This window comes from Pempheris klunzingeri, chromosome 10 (genome assembly GCF_042242105.1).
Source record: "Pempheris klunzingeri isolate RE-2024b chromosome 10, fPemKlu1.hap1, whole genome shotgun sequence".
Lineage (NCBI taxonomy): Eukaryota > Metazoa > Chordata > Actinopteri > Acropomatiformes > Pempheridae > Pempheris > Pempheris klunzingeri.
The window spans coordinates 11,467,108-11,489,748 of NC_092021.1; the positions used below are offsets into that span (position 1 = coordinate 11,467,108).

At 41.5% G+C, this 22,641-nt stretch overlaps 3 protein-coding genes across 5 annotated transcripts; all 3 read right to left on the reverse strand.

Annotated features, from left to right (window-relative positions):
• Positions 1-6,003: 6,003 nt before the first annotated feature.
• Positions 6,004-9,884, reverse strand: nepro (nucleolus and neural progenitor protein). Of its 2 annotated transcripts, none has more exons than XM_070838178.1 (9): positions 9,789-9,884; positions 9,448-9,602; positions 8,593-8,681; positions 8,333-8,461; positions 8,109-8,186; positions 7,671-7,975; positions 7,498-7,556; positions 7,167-7,363; positions 6,004-6,916 (listed from the first exon to the last, which is right to left on the reverse strand). In XM_070838178.1, the coding sequence occupies exons 1-9, from the start codon at positions 9,871-9,873 to the stop codon at positions 6,580-6,582; spliced, it is 1,434 nt and encodes a 477-aa protein (XP_070694279.1). In that variant the 5' UTR covers positions 9,874-9,884; the 3' UTR covers positions 6,004-6,579. The 2 variants fall into 2 exon arrangements, with proteins under 2 accessions (XP_070694279.1, XP_070694278.1); XM_070838177.1 differs by having other exon boundaries at positions 7,167-7,381.
• Positions 9,885-10,789: 905 nt separating this feature from the next.
• On the reverse strand, positions 10,790-13,062 carry tex30 (testis expressed 30). Of its 2 annotated transcripts, XM_070838522.1 has the most exons (5): positions 13,016-13,062; positions 12,535-12,771; positions 12,336-12,387; positions 11,253-11,467; positions 10,790-11,027 (listed from the first exon to the last, which is right to left on the reverse strand). In XM_070838522.1, the coding sequence occupies exons 1-5, from the start codon at positions 13,031-13,033 to the stop codon at positions 10,866-10,868; spliced, it is 684 nt and encodes a 227-aa protein (XP_070694623.1). In that variant the 5' UTR covers positions 13,034-13,062; the 3' UTR covers positions 10,790-10,865. The 2 variants fall into 2 exon arrangements, with proteins under 2 accessions (XP_070694623.1, XP_070694622.1); XM_070838521.1 differs by lacking the exon at positions 13,016-13,062 and having other exon boundaries at positions 12,535-12,801.
• Positions 13,063-14,073: 1,011 nt separating this feature from the next.
• On the reverse strand, positions 14,074-20,966 carry poglut2 (protein O-glucosyltransferase 2). Its single transcript, XM_070838057.1, has 10 exons — positions 20,642-20,966; positions 19,285-19,490; positions 18,927-19,132; positions 18,075-18,152; positions 17,614-17,786; positions 16,566-16,803; positions 15,846-16,055; positions 15,631-15,720; positions 15,337-15,441; positions 14,074-14,226 (listed from the first exon to the last, which is right to left on the reverse strand). Exons 1-10 carry the CDS (start codon positions 20,833-20,835, stop codon positions 14,209-14,211), a joined length of 1,518 nt encoding a protein of 505 aa, XP_070694158.1. The 5' UTR covers positions 20,836-20,966; the 3' UTR covers positions 14,074-14,208.
• Positions 20,967-22,641: the final 1,675 nt, after the last annotated feature.

The window sequence follows — 22,641 nt, forward strand, 5'->3', positions numbered from 1 at the left end:
TACTACCCCCACTGTCCAAGATCTGAAATGTTAAATACATGTCACAGCATTATGTTTTGAAGATTAATTGTAATCTGGGACATTATTAGAATTGTTAAATTGTTTGAAACTTACTTTGTTAAAACCAAGGTATTTAAAATTAGCTAGTTGTGTCACAGGTTTTAATCAGGCAGTCCACCATTTTGGAAATGGTGTCCTGGGAGCACAAATTGACACTGGGTCACATGACTGCACCAGAATGTTTAGTAGCTGCATGTGTGTGTTTGAGCATAAGCATCCAATTAAAGGCAGTGTCTGCAACATTGGCGAAACAAGCGAGAATATGTAGCGAAAGCTACATTTTAAAAGTCCACCTATTGTCTATAGCGCTTATCCTTCAGAGTCACATGGGAGGCTGGAGCCAATCCCAGCTGACATTGAGCAAGAGGTGGGGTACACCCTCAACTGGTCGCCAGTCAATCACCGACTGGCATGTAGAGACAGACAAGCATTCATGCTCACATTCAAACTTGATTGGGTGGGATTATTACAGACTTCTGACAGCCAGTCACATTGGATTGTTTTCTCTTCTTTTGTCAAACCATTTGATTTGTTGATTGCTGTCAGGCCGTTTTGAGAATTTCAACAAATATAACAAACATACTTCTAAAATAAGTTAAATGCCTTTAAGAAACATAGAAATAAAGTTGCAGCAGCATATCAGCTGATCCTCTCCGTAGCGATGGACTGACTTTCTTTTCATTGATTCTGTTTCTTTGAGTTGATACATGTAGAGTTTCCATACTTTTTGCACAAAATGTGACATTCAAACAACTGATTGTAAAAATGGCACTGATTAATTTAAATGAATTAATGTCTTAACTTTTAAGCTTCATAACCTTTCTTCCTAAAACTGGAAAGGATTTATTGATGCTTGATAACTGGAAACTTGATTAGTGATTTGTGTTGACTCATGACCAGAGAACCCGAATACAAGGATATCTAATCGTCCAAGGACGATTTAAGGCCAATAGAGGCCGAATGTTGAATATGTTACATTGGTTTTACAAACAACAAACATATGCAAAATAATTTTCAAACATGTTCGGTAAGCATTTTGAAGTGCTATTGAACATTTTATGCAAAAGACTGCAGAGAAGAAACCAGCTCACTTAGACTTTTAAAAATATAGTCCAGGGTCCTGACCGATGGTCAAGCAATTGCACATTTTATTAGAATTAATATAAATGGCACAAAATAACTTCCCACAAAGTGAACAGTAACCCTGAGATATGAGGCTTCCTTTTATGTTTAGCTGAGAACTGAAATTGCAGCAGAAGTTGTGACCCTTTCAAATTAAATGTTGTTTCATTCCATATTAGTATTAGAGTGTTGTTTTATGTTTTATGTTTAAGAAGCTTTTTAAGTTTTACAAGACTGATCATTGTTTGTGTTTCTGTTGCAGGTTCTGCACCTAAACTTGAGGAGGAAATTCAAGAGGCCAAGAAGCACAGACAGATGTGATGGAGCCATGTCACCTGTAGACAGTCAGGGTGCACACACACACACACACACACACACACACACACACACACACACAGTGTAGTAGCTGTGCCTTTGTGTGACATGTGTCACCTGCCACAGGTGTGTGAGGTCAGCTGCTGCCTCCTGGCATCCCCTGCTGCACCAACTCACAGACAGCAGTGATGGAGCAGTTTGAGCCCCTTTACGTCCCTGTACATCCTCAGTTGTCCTCCTGTACACTCCTCTACACATCTGTACTGTGGATGTTAATCAAATGAATATATGGATACAAAATAAAATCAATCAGTTCATAAAAAAAGAAATATGTTGCATGTGTAGTCAAAACAATGCAAATAGTTAATGGAAATGTCCTTCACCTGAACTTGATCACAATTACAAATAGCACGTTGACATAGTGCTGTTTGTAATTGTGCAAACATTTTTTTTAGAAATTATATATTGATTATGACTAGTGTATATGACTAATATCCAATATCTTAGAACTAATCATCACTCTCAAGTCTTCTCAATTAATCAGGTATCCTTTTTTATGCTTTTGTCCGATCTCATTAATTTGTGAAGGGTTTTCGATTCTGTGTCCTTCTAGATTTATTTTTATGTATTTATAGTTATTTATTAATGTATTTATTACCAATTGTAACTTATAGTTGCCAGCTACTTTTCTAATTAAGAGTTTACGTGAAGAATACATTACATGAGTTGTTAGCAGTTCCACCAAAGATACTTTTTCTTTAAACCTTATATTTAAGGTTTAAATGACAGTTTTCTTTATATTGTTTGAAACAGACTTTGAGCAGACTGACTTTGCAAATATACACATTTTTATCTCTCTTACGTTTCAGAGTTAACCTCGGCTAACTGTGTGTGTGTGTGTGAGTTTTTAAAAAGTAGTATCCTTTAACTCTAACTGTTAAATCATAGTTTTATAATTCTAAATCATGAGACTACTGTCAACTCAAAGGCTGGATTATCAAATTGAGCCTAGGTTCCTGGTGTTATTTGACTTCCAGGAAATGTGATTGAACATGAAAGTGATTCAGGTGGACACTGGCTTCTGGTGGCAGCTGAGATGAATGCATCCAATACTTTGTGTCTATTCTTATAACAACACATCTGACAATGGAGATATGTTCGTGTCTCTAGATCACTGGCTGCCTACAAATATTACAAAATACAACAACTTTCCCAAACCCAGGGGAAGAGTTTGTAAAACACTTAATTGTGATGTTAAGTACAAGTGATTTGTAGTGGTTAAATGTCACTACACTACTAAACCACTAGAATGGCTTTTTAAACAATAAAATGACAGTTAAACCACTGAACCTTCATCTTTGGCTAAACATTAACACCAGAAACCTAAATGAGTCGGCTGGGTCCAACTTCATAAAACGGCAATAAAATTGTGAGCACTCCTCTGTGCTGCAAATAGTCAAACATTTCCAATCAGCATGTTAGAGGTGTGTTCCTTAGAAATAACAGGTAAACACGACAGAGGAAAGCACTGTGTCATCCACCAGTTATTGTTTGCCCAGTGGAGGATGACAGCAGCAGCTGGAACAGGCAAACACAGTGTTTTGATTAGAAATTATCTTCAACTGGCCTTGCATGAAAGTCATTTATGTAGAGATTTTAAAGTGCCAGTTAAGAAAATTAAGAAGCCAAAAACACTTGATACGTGATAATGAAACAAACAAAGCCCATTACAATGTAAATTGTTTTGTAAATTTCATCTGCAAGGCGTAACAGTACAGGCACTATAATTTTTTTTATTGCAGTGCAGTGATAGTGTGCTGTACAACCCTGAATGAGAGAGTGAATGAGTATAAAAAGTAAATGGGTGGATGGTAATGGGAGAACTGGGGGCTTTTTATGTCATATTTATAGAGTTAAATAAAAAAAAAAGTGTCACTGTGCCCTCCCAACACATTTTGCTAGGACAGTTACATAGACAAAGGCCTCAAACATGAAAAACATAATGGTGAGCAGGAAACAGACATAAAAGCTGCTCTTCATGAAATATGTTATTTATTTCCTGCCCATGTGAATACAAATAAACACCATACATGTTAGACTACACCTCATGGGGAAATGTGAAGTAATAATCATAATACTAATCAAGTGAAGTGCACTGAAAGCAAGGTGGAGACATTAAAAACTCTTGTATTGGCTGCACTGTTTATATTCAGTTTCCCCCCTCTGGCCTTAATGAAGATTTCCACCTTGCACGTGTCCTCTGCTCGTTTTTCCCACTTTATTCATGGCCATGGTACAACTTTATGCTTTACATCATTGAGCTATTCGAGACCAGGCCGAGTAACGAATGGCACCACAAGAGCTATTTGGTGCACTAGGCTGGCCTCTGCAGCTCTCTTTTGCTTTTTTTTTGCCTCTGTGGGGTAATGATGTGATTGATTTAATGCACCTCTGAGTATATATGTTGAGAATCCCTTAGTGCCATGCCATACAAAAGCTGAGACCTGAAAGGTCTATGTGCTCTATTCCCCTGCTGCTATTAAGGTTGGAGGAAATAAATTGAAGAGCAGCAAGATTGGGGGGGGGAAATAAATTGAAGAATAGCTCATTGGGAGTGCAGACCTTTACATTCTTTCTCCTGTTTTAGGTCATATTATGCCCACAGGCCGTAACTGATGCATTTGCAGAATCCCTGGAGAACCATCCATTCCAACAAAAATATATTCAATTCCCACACTGCACCCAACCATGTGGAACCATCTATTTACAATTATATGTTATTAAATAATTCTTGGCTGACAGAAGCAGACAGGCAGGGTGTCCCACAGTCTGAGGCCTCCCTACTGAACACAGAGGGGTTGCACACATGCTGTCCCTGCTACAGTGAAGCTACTGCAGAAACTGGCAGAGCAATTTAGTGACTTTTGTAGTGTTGTATTATTACGACACAGCTGATTAGTTTTAGTTTGTAAGTTGGTTGCAATAAGCCACAGTGACATTTTTTAACATTTTGTTACTGCTTACTGGCAACAAAATAGCATCTCTAGCCAAGAATCCTACCAGTTTATGAGCGGCTAAGTGAAGGTAAAGAAAACGTCTTTACATTTCTGTCAATTCATGCTATTCAGTTTCTGCACTTTTTTAAATTTCGTAATCAAAATGAGCATCTTGTTCTTTTGAACTGCATGAAAAATACTGCCATCCTCAGCATTTAATTCACTTAGTAAACGTTCAACAAGGCACACATTAGCACACACACACACTTACTGCTTTGACTATGAAAACGCTTCCCCCTCTGCTCCTTTCCCTCCGTGCAGAGAACTGCAAAAGTTGACTTTGACTAACTGGTTTAGATGAAACCCAGACAGCACAGGAATGAAGAATCAGCAGACTTATTTGCACGTATAAAGCTGGCGGGCTGATGTGAGACCATAACTCATGCCAGTTGGGCTCAGTGAGGGGGAAGAAAACTGCACTGCTGTGTTTGTGCAGATGTGAGGACTGTGTCTTCTTTGGCAGAGGATGACAAGAAAGATGGTGGGCAGCAAAAACACCGGCTGCAACAAAACTAACCTTTAAGCTTCTAATTTGGTGCACAGCCTCCATTTCCACGTCATAGTAACCGTGGACGACCAGACACTAGCGTGGTTTTCGATGTGGTGGCACATGTGTGTGCACAGCTCTTTATATAACACAGCTCTGTTCATATGGGCATTAACAATCTCTGTGGGCACAAATTTAATTCCAGTGAGGAAGACTGACACCTCTGTTGCCAAGGGCATTACCATTAACGTGGCTCAAGGATTCATTTCATGTTCTCTGAGAACAATTAACAGTCTGGAACTGATGATTGAGTTTCATTTATCAACTCCAGCAGGTGAAGCCTTAACGCTATCAGAGCCTTAACAAGCTGTTCAGTTTCCTCAATCTGTGTCACAGCATTTCAAAAGCTCCTTTTAGACACGGCATCTGTAACTTTAATAGATTTTACCAGTTTGAACAGTCTCCTCTGCAGTATTTCATGGTTGATTAAACTGATTGTATTTCATTGTGCATAGGAAATAGTACATTATTATACTGTGGTGCTGACTTAGGAGGGTGGAACAAGATGTGCACTTAATAGCTCAAATAGTATTTCACCACATGTGCTGTAGCCAGCAGAGGAGTGGATGTCTGAAAGGGAATAAAGCCTAATTCGATGTTTAACACCATAAAACTATGGCTTCAGTGTGCAGGAACAATGCAAGTTCATCAAATTTCAACATTAATCACTACCTCCCTCATTTGGAAAATTTGTATATGGTTTAAATAACTATTCAGGTCAGACTCTCTCGTATGTCTAATAAAAGCCTCATTAGCATATGTACTATGCCCAAATGCAGACTGACTGTTATAGTTAACGGCATCCAGGAAGATGCGCATTTGATTTGATACCATTGTAGAAATGTGACAACAGATAAGGAACAAACATAAATATGGGCAATCAACTTTCTTGCATATGGGATTTTAATAGTGTAAAGGCTAGTTCATAGGTTTGGTCGTCATTTGTTGTAGCAGACAGGCTTCCACACATTTAAACTGAAATGATGGCTATGAAGGTTTAACTGTGCCAAAAGCCTTCAATGTTCTTGTCATTCTGGGACAAAGACCAATCACCAGGAGCAGCAGATGTCTTCTATGATTCACCCCCTCAGATATTTATTCATTTGAAAATGTTTAAAAACATCATTATTGATCCAAATAAGAGCTGAAACCACCTCTATCAATCACTAATATGGCAAATAAGCATCAAACAGGAAACTGCAGTGGGAGTTTCAGTCATGAAAAAATTTCAAATTTTGCTAAGAAAACACCCAAAACTGCATCAGCCCACAGTTAAATTTCATCACCATGGGTGTCCTGATAGGCTTTCCATCCTGCTGTCAAATACAGTGGTACACTGTGCAATCAGCTGCTCTCTTATAACATTCAATCATCAGTTTTCAGTACTCATTAAAATTCCATCCAACATTTTCTTTAAAAAACAGACAAATGAGTCATACACTGAGCTCTGCTTCCCTGCATGTATCCAACGCCAAAGTGTTACAAACCCATAGAGGCAAAGATATCATCTATGTCATCATTGCTGTCATGGTCGGGGGTCCGGGACGTCGCCTCATGCGTCGTCCTGTTTCTTTGGTCCCCTGACAGTCCACACGGAGAAACCTCAGTCCTCTTCCTTAGTCTCTTCGGTCGTTTCTGTTTGACACCGCGTCTTACTGCTGAAGACTTCAACTGACTCCTGAGGGACTGAAAACGAGTTTGCCGCCGAGCATTTCTCCTCAGCGCAGCAGAGGACCGACAGGTTCTTGGCACCGACCCTTGAGGAGATGAAGCCCAGCAAGCTTCCTGTCTGAAGATCCGCAACTTCCTCTGGGTACTGGGGATGAGGGAAAATTATATACATATGCCCAATTAGTAACAGTAACTGTGTCACAGTGAAGTCACGCATATAGTTTTACCTTAACAGCTCTACATACTGTTGTCATTTTTAACATATACACCTGTACAGGTACATTCTGACAAAGTCACCAAAAACTAAACAAACGTGGAGGTAGAATTCATGGTCGAGCTGCTGTGTAGCTGCACCCACTAAAGTGGCCGCCGAGGGTTTATTCTGATGCCCTTACTTGTAACCTGCTGCCTCGAGGCATTTCATCCTTTGGCACTTTAAACGCAGGAAGGTTAAGAGGCGTTTTTCCTTTTCCATCCTCTGCTGTTTGCACCATTGGATCATTTCTTCTATATGAGTCGCCATCTCTGTGAAAGTAGTAGCCTCTCTCACTTGTTTCTTGAACTTTTGTTTCCCGTCAGCCTCATGGGTTTCCTGTAGGAGGAAATTTTCCTTGGGTACCAAAAGGTTGTAAACATTGGATGGGACGATTAGGCGACAACGCAACACAGTGCTTAGATATTTTGTAGGTAAAAAACATACATATTTTATCTGGTTTGCTCACATACCTCTGTAAAGTCACTGAAAACCTTGAGGAAATGCTTCATGTCAGGGTTAAGATCTATCCCTGAAAAACAGAAACGAATATGTTTTAAATAAATTGAGTGAATTAATCAGTGACATTTCTGTCCTGCATTAAAATGCTTTATAGAGAATACAGAACAATGAAAAAGCTCCACACCTCTTACAACAGCAACACCCAGGTCTTCTTTAACCATCCCTCCCTGTTTTTTGACTTTAACAGAAGGTTTTTTCTTCTTCCTCTGCTGCTGCTGCTTCTCCTCGTGGCCTTTTGCATGGGGAATGTGTGCTGGCTGTTTGGTGAGTAAAAATGCACCAGAAGGGCCCAGAAATTGAGCAATATCTGCTGGCAGGGAAAAGTCTGTGAGGAAGGGCATGGGCTGGGCGTCAGCTACTTCTCTGAGCAGCTCCAGGAGCTGCTGATACAGAGTGGACAGGCTGACCAGGATGCCTCGGAAAATAACCCTGATGGAGCACAAAGGCAGGATTTAGACTGGAATCAAAATACTTCAAATACAGATTTTTCTAAAGGTTACTGCAATGTTGCCTGGTGCTGCATGAGTTTTTATCGTGCTTGACAATGAGGAAGAGCACTCACCAGAAACGACTGAGCATGCTGCTTATCACCATATTCAAGATAATAAACTCCTCCCATTTCATCTGCTGCTTTGAGAGTCTGATGGAAATGTCTGTTAAGGCCAAACCCAAGAGGTGACACCAACAAGACTGTCAAGCTTCATTCAGACAGACAAACATCAGATCAGAGATTTCTGTCAGATTACTCTTCGTGTTTCTCAACACTGGCACCTCTGGAAAGGATACATGAAGGCTCTGCTGCAGCGATTGAGTGTGCAGCTCATCAGCTGGGCGGCTCCCAGCACTTTGAGGCAGAGCCACTCCAGCATGGGCTGACTGGGAACATCACACTCACCAGACTTGATGCTCAGACCTCTAAATACACACACACACACACAGGACAGACAAAAATTGTTCATTACAGCGAATAAAGAGGGATAATCATCTAGCTAAATGACTTGTAAAAACTGCACATCACACAGAGCCAAACAAACCTTTCTACTGACCTTTGGATTCTGTTGGGACACAGCTCTGCCAGCTCCAGGAGAGCTACATCCAGCTTCATGTTCTTCAGCCTGTTTATGCACTGTTCAACCTGCGATAATGATGAGCCAGAAGGTGCAACGTGTAAATGATACATGAACACACGTGCACATGCGCGTGCGCGCGCGCGCACACACGCGCGCACACACACACACACACACACACACACACACACACACACACACACACACACACACACACACACACACACAGTTACATCCTCCAACTTCTGTTTAACACACAGTGAGTCCTAAATGAGGCAAGCTGTTTTAACATTTACTAGCTACACTGGATATATATGGCAGATATCCATAATCCATATCTTTCTAGTCAAAAAGAAGATTTCAGGTATCCTCTGTGATCTTCTTCCTAGGACAAATGACGTCACTTTTGCAATGTGTACTGGACTTTCAGTTTCAGATATCCACAACAGGATTTTTAATATCTACAGTTATCATTCTGGATATCTGCAACATAATTAGCACTGGGAAGCACTGGCATGGAAGAGATCTACCATCCGAATTGCACTGTGGATATCAGCAAAACATATCCAGTCTAGGTATTAAATGTACAGCCATGAATACTTTTTAAGGATTTGAAGAAATCTTAAATTTAGTGCTGCCTGGTAAAACCAAAGTTGTAGATATCCTGAAAAACAATGTGTAGTAGTGAGAATGTCACTGTGGATGGTTTTAATCATCATTCTGACTGGTGAGAATACAGTTTTGACTGAGAGAAGTGCTGTTATAGCTGGCTGCCAAAGCCATGTTTCACAGGTCACACATCATGTTGGGGCCACATGGATGCACAGATCTCACCTGCTTAAGGCCTTTGAACGTCTTTATGCCTCGGTTGCTGTTGTTTAGGATGTACAGCAGCTCGTACAGGACTCGCACCTCCGTTTGCAGAATCTCATTCCGGATCAGTTTAAGCACCTTCTCGTTTTCCACCAACAGGGTTTTAATATTTGCATCTGCAGAGTAGCAACATAATCCAAACATTGTCATGTGCGCAGCGATTAAGTGCAACATAAACACTGCAGAGGGTTGAGCACAGCCGTGCCCTCCCACGTGGGATGTAAAAGACGTTTTGACACTTAAGCCCAAAGCATCACGGGAGTCGATATTTAGTTTATTAGCATCAGACTGATGGACCGTACCTGTCCTGGAGCTGAAATGTACACGGATACAAGACAGGGCGCTGGGAAAGGGGATGTTTACCCTGTTCCACAGTTCTCCTGCCATGCTGTCCTGCACAAAACAAGAGATACACGAACGGAAGTCAGCCAGCCAATTATATTTCAGTAAATATATACGTCAGCGCTCGTCTTAAAGGCGCAGCGACCACAGCGGAGCCAGAGGTAATGGTCAGGAGAAATATTGGTGTTTTTTGTACGATTATTTTTAATTATTGGAAAATTCCCCTTTAACAAGAAGAGCTGGACTATAAACCACTTTTTAAACTCTTTTATCCTGAACTGATTCTGCACTGCACCACAAATAACGGCTTTAAGAATAAGAAAGCAATTAAAACTGTGATAGATTTTTAAAGGCCCATTGCTTTTGTGAAGACGTGTTATGTAAATGTATAAAAAAAACACAGCACCGTTTCATCAAATACCAAAGCAAAAAAAGTTATGCTATTCTGTCAAGTATCAAAATTCTGCAGTGTGCAGCCAGAGATATTATCTATTAAAATACCCCACCAGAATTATACAGAGGCAATTCTGATTCTCTGGTGAGGATTAAATCTAATAATAAATATATTAGAGAAATATTCCAGAAGGGCACAATTAGGATATCAGAATTTGTATATTGTTGGAATGGCAAACCTGTTGTGAGTTTAATAAAGTTTATTAAAAAAAAGAGTTAACAACAAACTAACCCTGGGATTGACCTCATCATTTGTTATACTGGACATATGATAAATGAGTACAGTACAACCAGTGACCAAACACAGCCTCTGTAGCAGGGAGATTGTTCGTAGCGTCTGTAAAAATGTTCTCAGCTGAATAGTATGATGCATGTTTAGGGATTTAATGATATCATGATACCACTTTGTGTGTAATGATACCACATATAGAAAGAACACCGTCAGTAGGGAATTGAAAGTCAAGCATTTATTTCTCTGATAAAAAAAGACTACTTGACCACATTGTGTAAAAAAAATAGATCCTTTATTAAACTAGTAAAACATAACAAAATAAAGAATAAATAATTTGATAACATACATTAATCTACGCTGGCTGCTTACTCAGCCAGGTGATGACATGAGAGTTCACTTCATCCAACACAGAATCCTCCGACCTTCCCTTCACTGTCAGTCCATGGCTGCCTCCCTTCAGCCAGAAAACCTCAACTTGAGCTTTCATTTCTTTTACGGTCTTGTCAAAAAGAACCTGAGCAAAGAAAGCAAAATCAATGTTGTGGCACATCAGGTGATTACAACAAAAAAGTCCTGCATTTCACAGGCTGGAGCAATGGAATAATTAGAATACAGCACATGAGACATGGCTGCCTATTGTCCATTTTTTTTTACAAAGTAGAAGAGGACTGGACTTGCGTGTTTCAGAGAGTAAAACTGGCCAGGCAGGCCAGAGTAAAGAGCCCCCAACCATTCTCACCCTGTCACACATGTTGTCCTCAGTGCCTGACACAAATAGCACAGGCATGTGTGCAGGTAGCCCCCTGAGATCTTCACTCCGTTGCCGATGGTAGTGTGTCTGTCCTGGGGGGTGCAGGGGGAAAGACAGGCAGATGACCCCTTGCACTGCATCCTCTGATTCATCTCCCAGCTGCCTGGCCAAAGCTGCAGCAGCACGACATCCCATTGACCTGCCTGTGGACATGTTGTTCATTTAAAGGATGATGTTTGCATGTTTGTAGATATTTTGGGGTTTGAAATGACTCGAAGGTACACAAACCTTTGGGACTGGTTCACCAGATCACCCCCACTGACAGCTACTATGTTAAAATGTCACCTTTTGGGGCAAGTGTGCCAGATCAAAGCATGACAATTAAAAATATGTGTTTTGCCACTGACAGGCTCAGATTGTTATTCAAAGAATCTGACATTACATAAAGGATCCCGATAGAGAGAGATGTATAAAATCCTATTTGTTTAAAATCCATTGACAAAAACAGTAATTTTACACAGGAGTTGCTGATCTACGGTCAGTTACTTTGATTGTGTTACTGTGTGACTTGTTTTAAAGGATTAGTTCAGATCCAACACAATACTTGTGTAATACACAACACAAACAAACTAACCGATCAAGGCAGCGGTAGACTGTGAGGTGTTCTGTGTGGTAAAATTACTGTTTTTGTCTGGTGGGTTTGAATAGTGTGAAAGAAAAGATGGTTCTGGTTAAACAAAAAGGATCTTACAGGTCTATCTCTGTAGGAATCCTGTCTTTGATATTGTCACACACTTAACAACATGAGCCTGTCAGTGGTTAAAACAGTGGACAGACTTTGATCTGGAGCCAAGTATCACATTGCAGACACTGTGGATCATTGGCTGCCTGTTCCCGGCTGCAGATTGAGGCGACCAACTGGACCAATTCCAGTAGTTTTTGGACCTCTCAGTCATTTCGAACCCAAAATAGTTAAGAATGGGGCCTAAGTTTAAAAATACCAGACTGGTCCTTTAACCTTACAAAACTTAAAAATATGGTCTTGGTGTTTTTCTTGCTATTGCTGCTTACCTCCAACGTATATGTGCTTCAGGTTAAACTTTTGCAGCGATTTCAAGTAGTCCTAGGAGAGAAACACAGAGTGGGCAGCACCTCACTGACTCTGACTCTGACTCTGCTACAGCAGCACAGAAATACTGTTGCCTGGTTAAACTAGTGACTGACTGACTGAATGAATGAATGAATGAATGAATGAAGGAAACATGCTTACCCACACAGCACGGTAAGCCCTCACTCTATAGCCCAGGTTTAAGGCTTTGCATGTAAAGCGGAGACAGAGGAAGCCAGCTGAAGCTAAGACACGAGCCAGAGAAACCAGAGCTCTGAGCTTCATGTCTCCACCTGCTCCGTGTGTGAGGATGACGGCTGTGTGGACGTCTGTCACCGAGGCAGGGACACACACAGCAGCATCCAAACACTTCGCACCAAAGGGCACCTTCACTGTGTCCTGAAAGTCAGCCATGCAGAGTGTGAACATCAATGTGAAATAACTAAAACATGAAGCAAACACCGTGAGGAAACTCTGACGTGACCGCCTGTTGTTGTACCGAGCTAGCTAGCTAGCTAGCTGTGTGTCTTCATTAGCCCAGTTAGCTTCAGCACCGGACAAACACGGAGACGCGCTAAAGTTGAATCTGACTGGTTTGTGTCTTATCTTGTTTGAGTGGCAGCGGATGATTTGAGATATTTACCTCGTTAAAAGTATCCATCAAAAAACGGCGCGGAAGTTCACTTTCGATTCAACAGCTTAAGGGGAAAACTAAGGGGAAAGTTAAGGGACACTTTACTTTGTTGTGATTCCGTCTTTGTTTTGTTTTTTGCAGCTCTTACTCTTAGTGGAAGTGTGTGAGAAACTCTGTTTCAGGCCCACTTTCAAATCTGTGAAATCTTTATTTAATATGTGAAATTGGGGGGAAAAAAGGGACATTTCACTGCTCCTCCCATATCTAGATCACATTGGACCACATGAAAACACATGTGGACTGGTCCAGTCTGGATTAGATCATCCCATTCAAAGGCACTTTCAGATCAGTGAAACCTTTACTCTGTTTGTGAAAATGTGAAAGACAAAAAAAAAAGAGGAGATTTCTTGATATTACCAGTCTGGACTAGATTATTAAGAGAGGTCCAAGATTTTTCAAAACATAGTTTCTTATCTGTGAAACTTTGGTACTACTGTACTTGGCTCAGTGTGAACTCGATTGTCTCAGAGAAAACAGAGAAAATTTTAAAGTTTCTGATTTGTGAAACCTTTACTTTATTTGTGAAAATGTAAAGATTCGGATCAAAAACTACTATACTTGAAAGCAGGATTTGACAAATCAGAAACTGTGTTTTAAAGAATCTAATAATCTAATCTAATAATCTAGTCCAGTCTATGTATAGTGGTTTTTCATCTGGATCAGGCCAAATGCGGTCAAGACATTAAAAAAAAAAAAAAAAAAGCAGTGAAATCTCCCTTTACTGCACTTTCACGAACACACTAAAAAGATTCCAGAAGTTTGAAAGTGGGTCACAGCGTCAACATGAAGTGAAACACACTTTCACAACAGTGTAAAAAAACTGCAAGAGGTCACTTGGCTGAAATCCCCAAAGTGGAACCTGACTGCCAGTGGCTGACACACACTTACTGTTTATGAGCGACCATTACAGCTTTAACAACACAAAGAACGAGCACCACACAGTCTCTGCTGGGCACACAGATGATTTTCTTTTCGCAGTGTGAAAAAAAAAAAACACTTTCAACATATAAAAAGAAAAATATTTATTTCTAAAATGAGATAATGTGGTTCTCATATCATGGTCATACAATTAATTCACACTGAAAATTATTTGGCAGTGTATCAGATATGTAGGGCTGCTCTGTCACTGGATGGCAGGTCAATCAAAGTTCATCCTTCGCCTGAAAAATACACACAAAAAAGATTCACGTTAGGATCACAATGTCACTGCTGTAACAATCAGAGCAGGATTTGTTCACGCAAGGGGGACAATATGTGTGCCACCGGGAACCCAACACACAGGATCTGTAAAATCCAAGAAAAGCAGCACACTCATGTACAGCAGTTTGGTCTGAACTTCCATTTTCATTTTAACTTCTTAGATGATGGTTTGATCATGTTTAAAGCTCCGTCATATCCATTGGCCACAGGTTTATGTCGCCTGATTAGACCTCTGCTCAGGACTGTGTGGATGTATAACTACGTCTGAATGACATCTACCTCACTCATATGGTCATCATTCAAGTTGGGTGAAATGATGTAACGCCCTCGTGGCTCCAGCCTCCCCCTTCAACCTGACTCCAGGTGTGATCAGCCACAGTGACTGAGCAGACCTGCAGTGGCACCTTAAATGCACCAGAGGGAGCCACACTCTGCAGAGTGCTGCGGTCTGTCTGGAGGCCCGGTGGTACCGCAGGTTAAACATTAGAACCAGTGTGTGTTACGTCCAATTATTCTCACTGCCCTTTGCCTTTCAGGAAATCCTGGTGTTTCAGTGATGAAATGATGCTTTCAATCAGGCCTTTTCCCAAATTCTCCTTCTCAATCATGTACAAATTAGCAGGCATATCTATCGAAGAGCGCATAGATAGAGATTTCACTGTATAGAGATCCACTTGTTTTCCATAGCAGACATTTCGAAGCGTTGTAACAGGATAAGCACAGGTGTTAGTTATCAGATTCATGATGGCTGAATTCCATTTTGCTGCTGGTTTCATGTTGGATCTCTGTCACACGGAAACGTCTAATTGGGACACTTCAATAGAACAGAGCCATCGTTAATGTGCTTTTCCTACTATGTCAGTCAGACTGTAAAAACAACATGTTATGGAACGGAGCAGCCATCATTACACACATGCACCTCACTGTCTCATTCACTAAGTGGTGGGGAAGCTCATATATGGGATATGGAGCCCTCCAGGCTGTAGTTATCCGGGTTACTGGTGTACCCCTGTGTACTGAAGTGAACAAAGTAACTTCTCATGCAGTGGAAACTCAGCGGGGTCCCTTACCCTCGTCCTGTGGCAGGAACATGGGAACAGGTCGTCAGTGGGCTGCTCTACGAGCTCCATGTCTTCACGGATGTTGGGCTCTGTGATCTGGAGTTTGGCATACTTCTACAAGAAGAACGGTGAGCTTAAAGAGAGAACTAGGACGTGCATGGTAAGTGCATCCTGATAACAAATCTGCAATGAGAGCACATTTCTGCACGATGTGAAATCATTTGATCCAGTCATATAAATGAGACTATTTGAATTTACTTTGAGTCCAAATGTGAGCGAGTGTGATAATATATTCAATGTTACCTGGAAAAGTTTGAAGTAGTAACAAAATATGCTGTCTGCCATAAGACGACTGCGGGCAAACTGCTGACCCGCCAGTGCAATTTTCTTCACCTGAAAGACAGCAACAACTTTTTTTTTTTAAAGAATGGCCTGAATAGAGTAACACCACATGTCATGGCGTTAATCAACAAAACAAAATGTGCAACGTCAATACTCATTACTGTCATCATTATCACCTCTTCATCGTGTTCGCGTGCCCACTGGATCTTTTCCAGCAGGTCTCTGAGGTCTGCCCGGATTGGGATGTAGTGCTCCCATGGCCGGAGCTCGTTGTAGAAGTGCTCGTAGTATCCAGAGTCCTGCTTTAACACCACACTGTCTCCTGCCAGTAAGTAAGGCAGTCGATACGCTGCCACAGTGCCGTCGATGTTGATTTGGTACTTGTACTGGTGAAATAGAAATAATAATCAACCGACTTACTTCAAAATCAATGAAAAAAAACACATCCAGCAGACAAACGCCACATGGGCATCCCAGTGGAGATGTTTTCGTACACAGCTCCAGTATTCAACGGCCTATGAGCACTGGTGTGGTCCATCATCTCCTGAGAAAAATACCTGGGCCTTTGCTTTCCTCACCAGACACTGGTTTACTCAGGCTCTCTGCTTGTTTGTGATAAGCAAACTAGGTGCACTCAGCCTGTCTGAGCTTGTTTTCTGAAAATGCCTTCCTGTGGTTGTAAAACAATCAGCTAAAAGCTGCAAATGCCGCCAGAGATAAGTGTGAACTCTTGCTGGGTCTGGCAGTACAAGCACTGCCTTACAATTAAAACACTATTCTTAGTTTCAGTATTATTATCAGACTTCACAGTTACATGGTATAATTAAAGAAATTTAGGTCAGAGACATTTTATGTATTAGTCAAATCATAAGGTAGCTACGGTGGAGCGCTCTCACCTTGAAAAAGTCAAAGAAAGACACATGTTTGACCAGCGGTCCATAAAGGCTCTCATCGTGTTTGAAGAAGAAGAAGTTGGTGAAGGCAGCGTCTATCATGTCAGGATGAGCCCTGGAAAGCTTGACCAGCTCCAGACGTTCCTGACGACTGTCGCGGCCCCTCCAGAAGGCTGTGGCATTCTTCTCTGGCCATGGCAGCCCTGTGTTGGCCTGCACTGACATCATGTCCAGACTGACTCTGTTCATTGGAAGGACAGTGTGTTATTAAGATCAACATCTGTCAGTCCTGGACTTATACACACATCTTGTATATATGATGATAATAATAATAATAATAAAACATAGAATCATGAGGCGGACACTGAGACTTCACTGTCATGCACATATGAACGATGTCATCTAATCCTTTTACCCACATAGACTAGATTAGGATTAGGATTGTCTCCATGAAAAACTGCTCTAACTGTTCATCTGTAGCAGCAGAGATCAGCAGCTACAGATGACATCACACCTGGTGAGCAAGTATCACTCATTACAAGGTGAGAATTTCTGCGGGGCAAAAAGACAACACACGCCATCTGGAGCACTCAGTCTAGACGTAAAATAAAATATATGCCTGCGTGCATGAAGCAACACTGACGAAATGAGGAGCATCCTGACGTGCGTTTATTTTTTGTTCCATTATTCACTGTGACAGTGTGCAGTCTGTACACACACACACAACAGTGTCATTCCCAGAGGGAAGAAGAGCAAACTGTAGTTCCTCGTTATGATAATGATATAAAATCCCTCTGCTACAGGACTGCGATGTGTCCAAGCTGACTATGGCTCCTTCCTCCACTGAGAAGTAACCTAAAACTTTTCAGAGCCACCAGGCTGACAGGCAGTGGTTGGTTGATAGTCAGAAGACAACTTTTTTCAGTGGAGTTTTCCTTTAAAGGTGTGGTTGGGGCTTTGATAGACTAGTATATACTGTGGTGGCACACTGGTGTACACTTAACAATACTGCTAACTGCATAATGCTTGTGTTATGAATGCACAGCCTGACCTCCCCATGGTCTCCAGGACAGACTCGGTCAGGTCATAGGTGGGCATGACAATATCTCTGGTATTGTTGGAACCACACCAGGAAAAGATGGGATGAATCTTCTCTGTTGGCTTCTTCTTCTCCAGAGGCCAGTCACCCAGGTTAACAAAAAACTCAAAATCAGGGAGCCGCACCTGGACAAACGATAATGTCACATAACAGAAGAGACATTGCTTCCTACCCTAGCTTGCAAATTCATTCAAATGTTGTGCATTTCTGGAGACTTTGAACGCCTCTTAAGCATCATAACCTCCCAGTGAAAGGAGGAATCCGATATGGAAGTGAAAACAGTCATCTAAATTTCTGTCGTGCTCTTTCTCTAAAAGCAAGTGACGAATAAAGCTTATTAACTGCGTGCAAAAGATGAAAACTGTTACAGTCTTTCAGAACAACAGTGTGAGTGCAGTGTAAGAAGAGCTTACCTTTCTGGTGAGCGACAGGAGGATGGCATCCATGAAGATCCTGAAACCTACATGCTCTCCAAACGTTCGAACGTAGACCTAAAGAGAAAATAGCACCATAATAATATCACAGGAGTGTTCAGGATGAAGGGAATGTGATGTGGTTGAAAGCTCTGGAAGGCTAATAAGTGGAATTGGGCTCCTGAATTGTCAGACTAGCGTTTCCAGGGTCAAGAACAAACCCTCATGCGTATCATCAGAGTATTACGAGTTTTTCAGGGGTTTTACATCAAACTACCTTTGTGAATGGACGCTCAGCATGCCTTAAAAACAGAACGTAGACGTTCCAATGGGACTGTAAATCACCGATGACGGATAAATGACAAGATGTTCCCAGGTAACGCTAGCACTGTGACAACTGAGCCTCAGACATATCACTGTTACAGGAGCCTGGATTGACGTCCACAGTGGTATTTTGAGAAGATTGTGCCCTTGAACACCTGGCTGATCGACTGTTCTTACAGGTGTGTCACATAGCTGCAGGCTCTCCTGGCTGACTTAATATTATTACATGGCCCTAATTACTATTCAGCCTAAAGAAATACTACCCTCTATCATTATACTACCCTTTGGTCATGATGGCATCTGTAAGAGAAACTGGGGAAATTTTCTAAAACTACAATAGTCAGTAAATGTGGCGGTAGCTTACAGTAGATTGACTTGTTTGAGCTACAGCTAGACCCATGTGCAGTATCAGTTTGCTGTTACATGAGCTGCAGCATAACCGCATATTTAACATTTTGATATTCATGGCTCGTCTCTTTGCTTAGTCCTCCAGTTTTTGGTGCTTCTGGTGTCAAAGGCGTGCGGCACCTTGTTGTCTTTAACTGTGTAGTGGCAGAGGCTTTGTCTCTGGCCAAAGCGCTGCGGGATCTCCTGCGAGTTGCGATCAGGGTCGACAGTAGCGTAGAGGGCCAGGTCCCTGTCAATCTGAGGGAAGGACTGAGGACAGTGCATGTCGGCCTCCCATACAGAACCACTGGGCTGGGGACAGTCACAGCCCTCATGGTAGTTTGGGCCTGGAAAGGAAAAAAAAACAAAACACAGAAATACTACGAAGATCCGTCTCTTTTATCTGTCAGAAACAAGTGCAATCTTTATTACTGGGTCCAGAAATGCACCAATCTCACCCTGAGACACATTAATGTAGACAGAGTGGGTTGTGTTCTACCTTTGAGAACGTACGGCGACTCGGCGACGTGCTTGCTCTTGAGCAAGATGTGGATGTGAAGGTCCGTGTACGTGGCATACATCCTGTAACGAACCAGGAAGGAGCCATCGTGACGATCCAGGACCTGGATCCAAATCCTGGTGAACTGATCAGCCGGAGAGACAATCTTCACCTCAAAGGTCTTCTCACCCGGAGATGTTGTTAAACTGTGAGGGAGAAAATATATAGTTATAGTATAATAAGTAAATAATAAATTCTAATTATTGCATATGGAGATCTTGTAATTCCTTTCATTGAAAGTGATAGTTGCACAAAACATTTGATAATTAAGGCACTAAATAAGATTTTCAATTTCTGCCTGAGGGACCCGACATTTTACTTAATTCAAACAAACTTTTGCCTAAACTTAAGAATCAGTGTACCAAAAGAATAAAATAAATGATGTTTTTTTTCCTAACATGTAATTAAATCTAACAAATTGGAAGTCTGTTGGTGCTGCTATAATTTCATGGCGTCTTGGCACGCTGTTACTGTCTCTTGTTAACCAGCAGACAATAATAATGTTTTTTTGTTGTAGGCATGATTGTATGTGAGAAACTGATATCTGGCTTGAGACCCAAAGCATGTATGAAAGTGACACCCAGTAACTGCACACTGAGTGGGACGCCTTCATTGGGCCCATGGGAGCTTTGGGATGAATGGGGTTATTGGAGGTTGTCTAACTTTCATGTCTGCTCTCTCACTGTTGACTAGTTTAGTATTTCAGCGCGGCTGAAAAGATTTACTACGCTCCCCTTTCTTTGTACTCATGTTGTCCTCAGGTGCTACAGACACTCAGTAACACAGTCAACAGAATGACAAGCTTGTGTTTTCACCCATCTCTCATTCTGCAACTAGGACATCTCAGGGAGGACCACAATGACCCAAATAGTCCGTTCTTGATGGAGAAAAACCAAACATCTGGGCTTCCAGCATAGGCTGACCAGAATCGTACCCAAATGATATTTTCTTAGAAAAAAACATTGAAGAGAAGTTGTACACAAAAAATGACTTTAATGGGAGCTGCATCTTTGCTAATTAGATATTTGTTCAGCAATGACGGAGATACAGCTTATACCCTTCATCATATACTGTAGTATTTATTAAATCGACAGACACAAACCTGTCAAACACGCCTTCATTTACAGTGTTGTTTATTTTGCTACAGCTGATCTAAGCTGTCCCACCTGACAACTCCAAAGTACGATGCGACGTGGAGCACTTGAAAGCAGCATTGCCGGACAATAAAGTATATGCACTTTGTTGCGACAGGAAAAGAAAAAAAGAAACGTGTTAACTTCAACAGAGGCCTACTTACTTTGTCCCCGAGCTGTCCACCGCCTGGATGTAGAAGAACCGAGCCGGGAGGACAACGTTTGTCTCCAGTCCAGGTCCCCAGACCAAAGTTTTAGCAGCACAGGGCACCGAGCCTGCCTGAGCCCCCGGGGGTTCGTGTCGGAGCAGACCCACACTGAGGAGCAGCAGCAGCCACGAAGGCAGACGGAGGGACATACCTGTCCTTTGGCACTACTCTTCTCCCTACTCAGGTCCGCCCAGACTCTCCATGGCTGCCTTTAAATCTCCAAACATCAAGAGGATGAGCAGATGTGTGTAACGTTCAACATTAGCTCGTCCCGTCACCATTTGGAATAACACAGCCCGGTGGAGGCATTGCTGCTGGCTTATCTGTTTTTATTTAGTAGGAGGCCTTCAGTGACACGAAGAAGACCGTTAGCTAGTCCAGTCCCCAAATCCTGGTACAGTTTGGTAAAACTATCTGCTGAATGAACGGGGACGAGCACACGCAATGAGGCAATCTCATTGGTCGCCACTTCACCGAGGCTGGTTTTGATTGGCTGAACGAGTAATCGAGTCCCGTTCTAGTCTGAATCTGATTGTACAGAAACCCGGAAGTTTCGGATGCATCAGTGTGGGATACATGCTGGTATGATCACGGCTCTATGACAGGTAGTGATGGGAATTTCGGCTCTTTTTAGAGAGCCGGCTCTTTTGGCTCGGCTCCCTAAAAAGAGCCGGCTCTTTCGGCTCCCAAGTGGCTCCTCAGATTTTTTTTGTTGCTTCAATAAATTTATTACCGAATTATTAATGTAAAAAACACATTATATAGAATATTTATTGTTTATATTGCTTTATTAATTTTAAATTATTTAGTTTTACTGGGGTCATAGAGCTCTGGGCTGTAGGTCTTGGTGGCTGTGGTGTTGTCCTGGATGATGCTGTAGACATTGTAGGAGCAGTAGACACACTGGCACCTTCATTAACAGCAGGGTCCCTTGCTTGTCTTTCCTCCTCTAACTGAATTGATGGGTGAACAGTACACACTAGTCTGTGCAGGTTGTTTGTGGAGCCTGCCTGATATGAAATTTTAATTGTGCAAAGTCTGCACTCTGCCTTTGAACTATCAATATTAAAAAATAATAAATAAATAAATATCATATTAAAATGTGTCCAAATTTTACTACATTTTCTGTTGCTCATGTTTCTCACCTGTCCTGCCTGCGTTGCAGAAAACTGATTTTATGACTCCTGATCATTGCCGTGGTGTGTTCAAGCTAACTAGATCAGGTAACTAGACATGACTTGTCTTCTTTATTTTGAGTGAAACACACAAAACAATGATCATTTTAGGGTCAATTTTCACCCTCTTGCCTTCATGGTAGGATGACAACCAATATACATCTATAGAAAGGCCAGATCACAGGTTTATTTAGTGGCTATCTTTTTGTGATTATTGTGTAATCATAGAAGCCTGAGGAATGACTTGCAAATCGGAAAAAAAAAGAGTAAATTAGCAAAACTCTTCCATGTTATATTATTACATTTTTAGTGCTGTCACATTCATGTTAGTAGTATTTTCCTGATGAAGTTGGTTAAGGTGGAGCTACCTTTCATTATTCTAGGTCAGTGTTTCCCAGTCCTGCTCCTGGGGGCCTCTGCCCTGCATCTTTTAAATGTTTCTCTGCTCCCACACACACAATGACCATTCAAATGATCAGCTCGTCATCAAGCTCTGCAGAGGCCTGATAATGACCTGTTCATTTGAAGCCGGTGTGTCAGAGCAGGGTAACATCTAAACATGCAGGGCAAGTTATGTTCTAAATAATGTCATGTAATTTTATTTATAACAATAGACAATGTTTTATTAGCTTATCACATCTTTTAGCAGTAAAAATCTGTGTTTTCGTACAAAATGGCATTGAACTGAAATACCTGATTTTGCCTACTTAGTATTTGAGTAATAAAAAAACATGCAGCACTTAAAAGCCTGCTCGATGCAAGCTGAGAATCACTGACGCT

Coding starts and splice junctions, on each gene's coding strand:
- tex30 (XM_070838521.1), bottom strand. CDS start 12,801: ATGTTCACACTCTGCATGGCTGACTTTCAGGACACAGTGAAGGTGCCC. Junction 11,468..12,335: donor GAAGCACATATACGTTGGAG/GTAAGCAGCAAT, acceptor ACATGTCCACAG/GCAGGTCAATGGGATGTCGT. Junction 11,028..11,252: donor AGGACAACATGTGTGACAGG/GTGAGAATGGTT, acceptor TTCTTTGCTCAG/GTTCTTTTTGACAAGACCGT.
- poglut2 (XM_070838057.1), bottom strand. CDS start 20,835: ATGTCCCTCCGTCTGCCTTCGTGGCTGCTGCTGCTCCTCAGTGTGGGT. Junction 19,491..20,641: donor GTGGACAGCTCGGGGACAAA/GTAAGTAGGCCT, acceptor TCTCCCTCACAG/TTTAACAACATCTCCGGGTG. Junction 16,804..17,613: donor GTCCTGGAGACCATGGGGAG/GTCAGGCTGTGC, acceptor TCCAATGAACAG/AGTCAGTCTGGACATGATGT.
- nepro (XM_070838177.1), bottom strand. CDS start 9,873: ATGGCAGGAGAACTGTGGAACAGGGTAAACATCCCCTTTCCCAGCGCC. Junction 7,557..7,670: donor GGGTGTTGCTGTTGTAAGAG/GTGTGGAGCTTT, acceptor TCTGTTTTTCAG/GGATAGATCTTAACCCTGAC. Junction 7,382..7,497: donor TTTTCAGTGACTTTACAGAG/GTATGTGAGCAA, acceptor TTGGTACCCAAG/GAAAATTTCCTCCTACAGGA.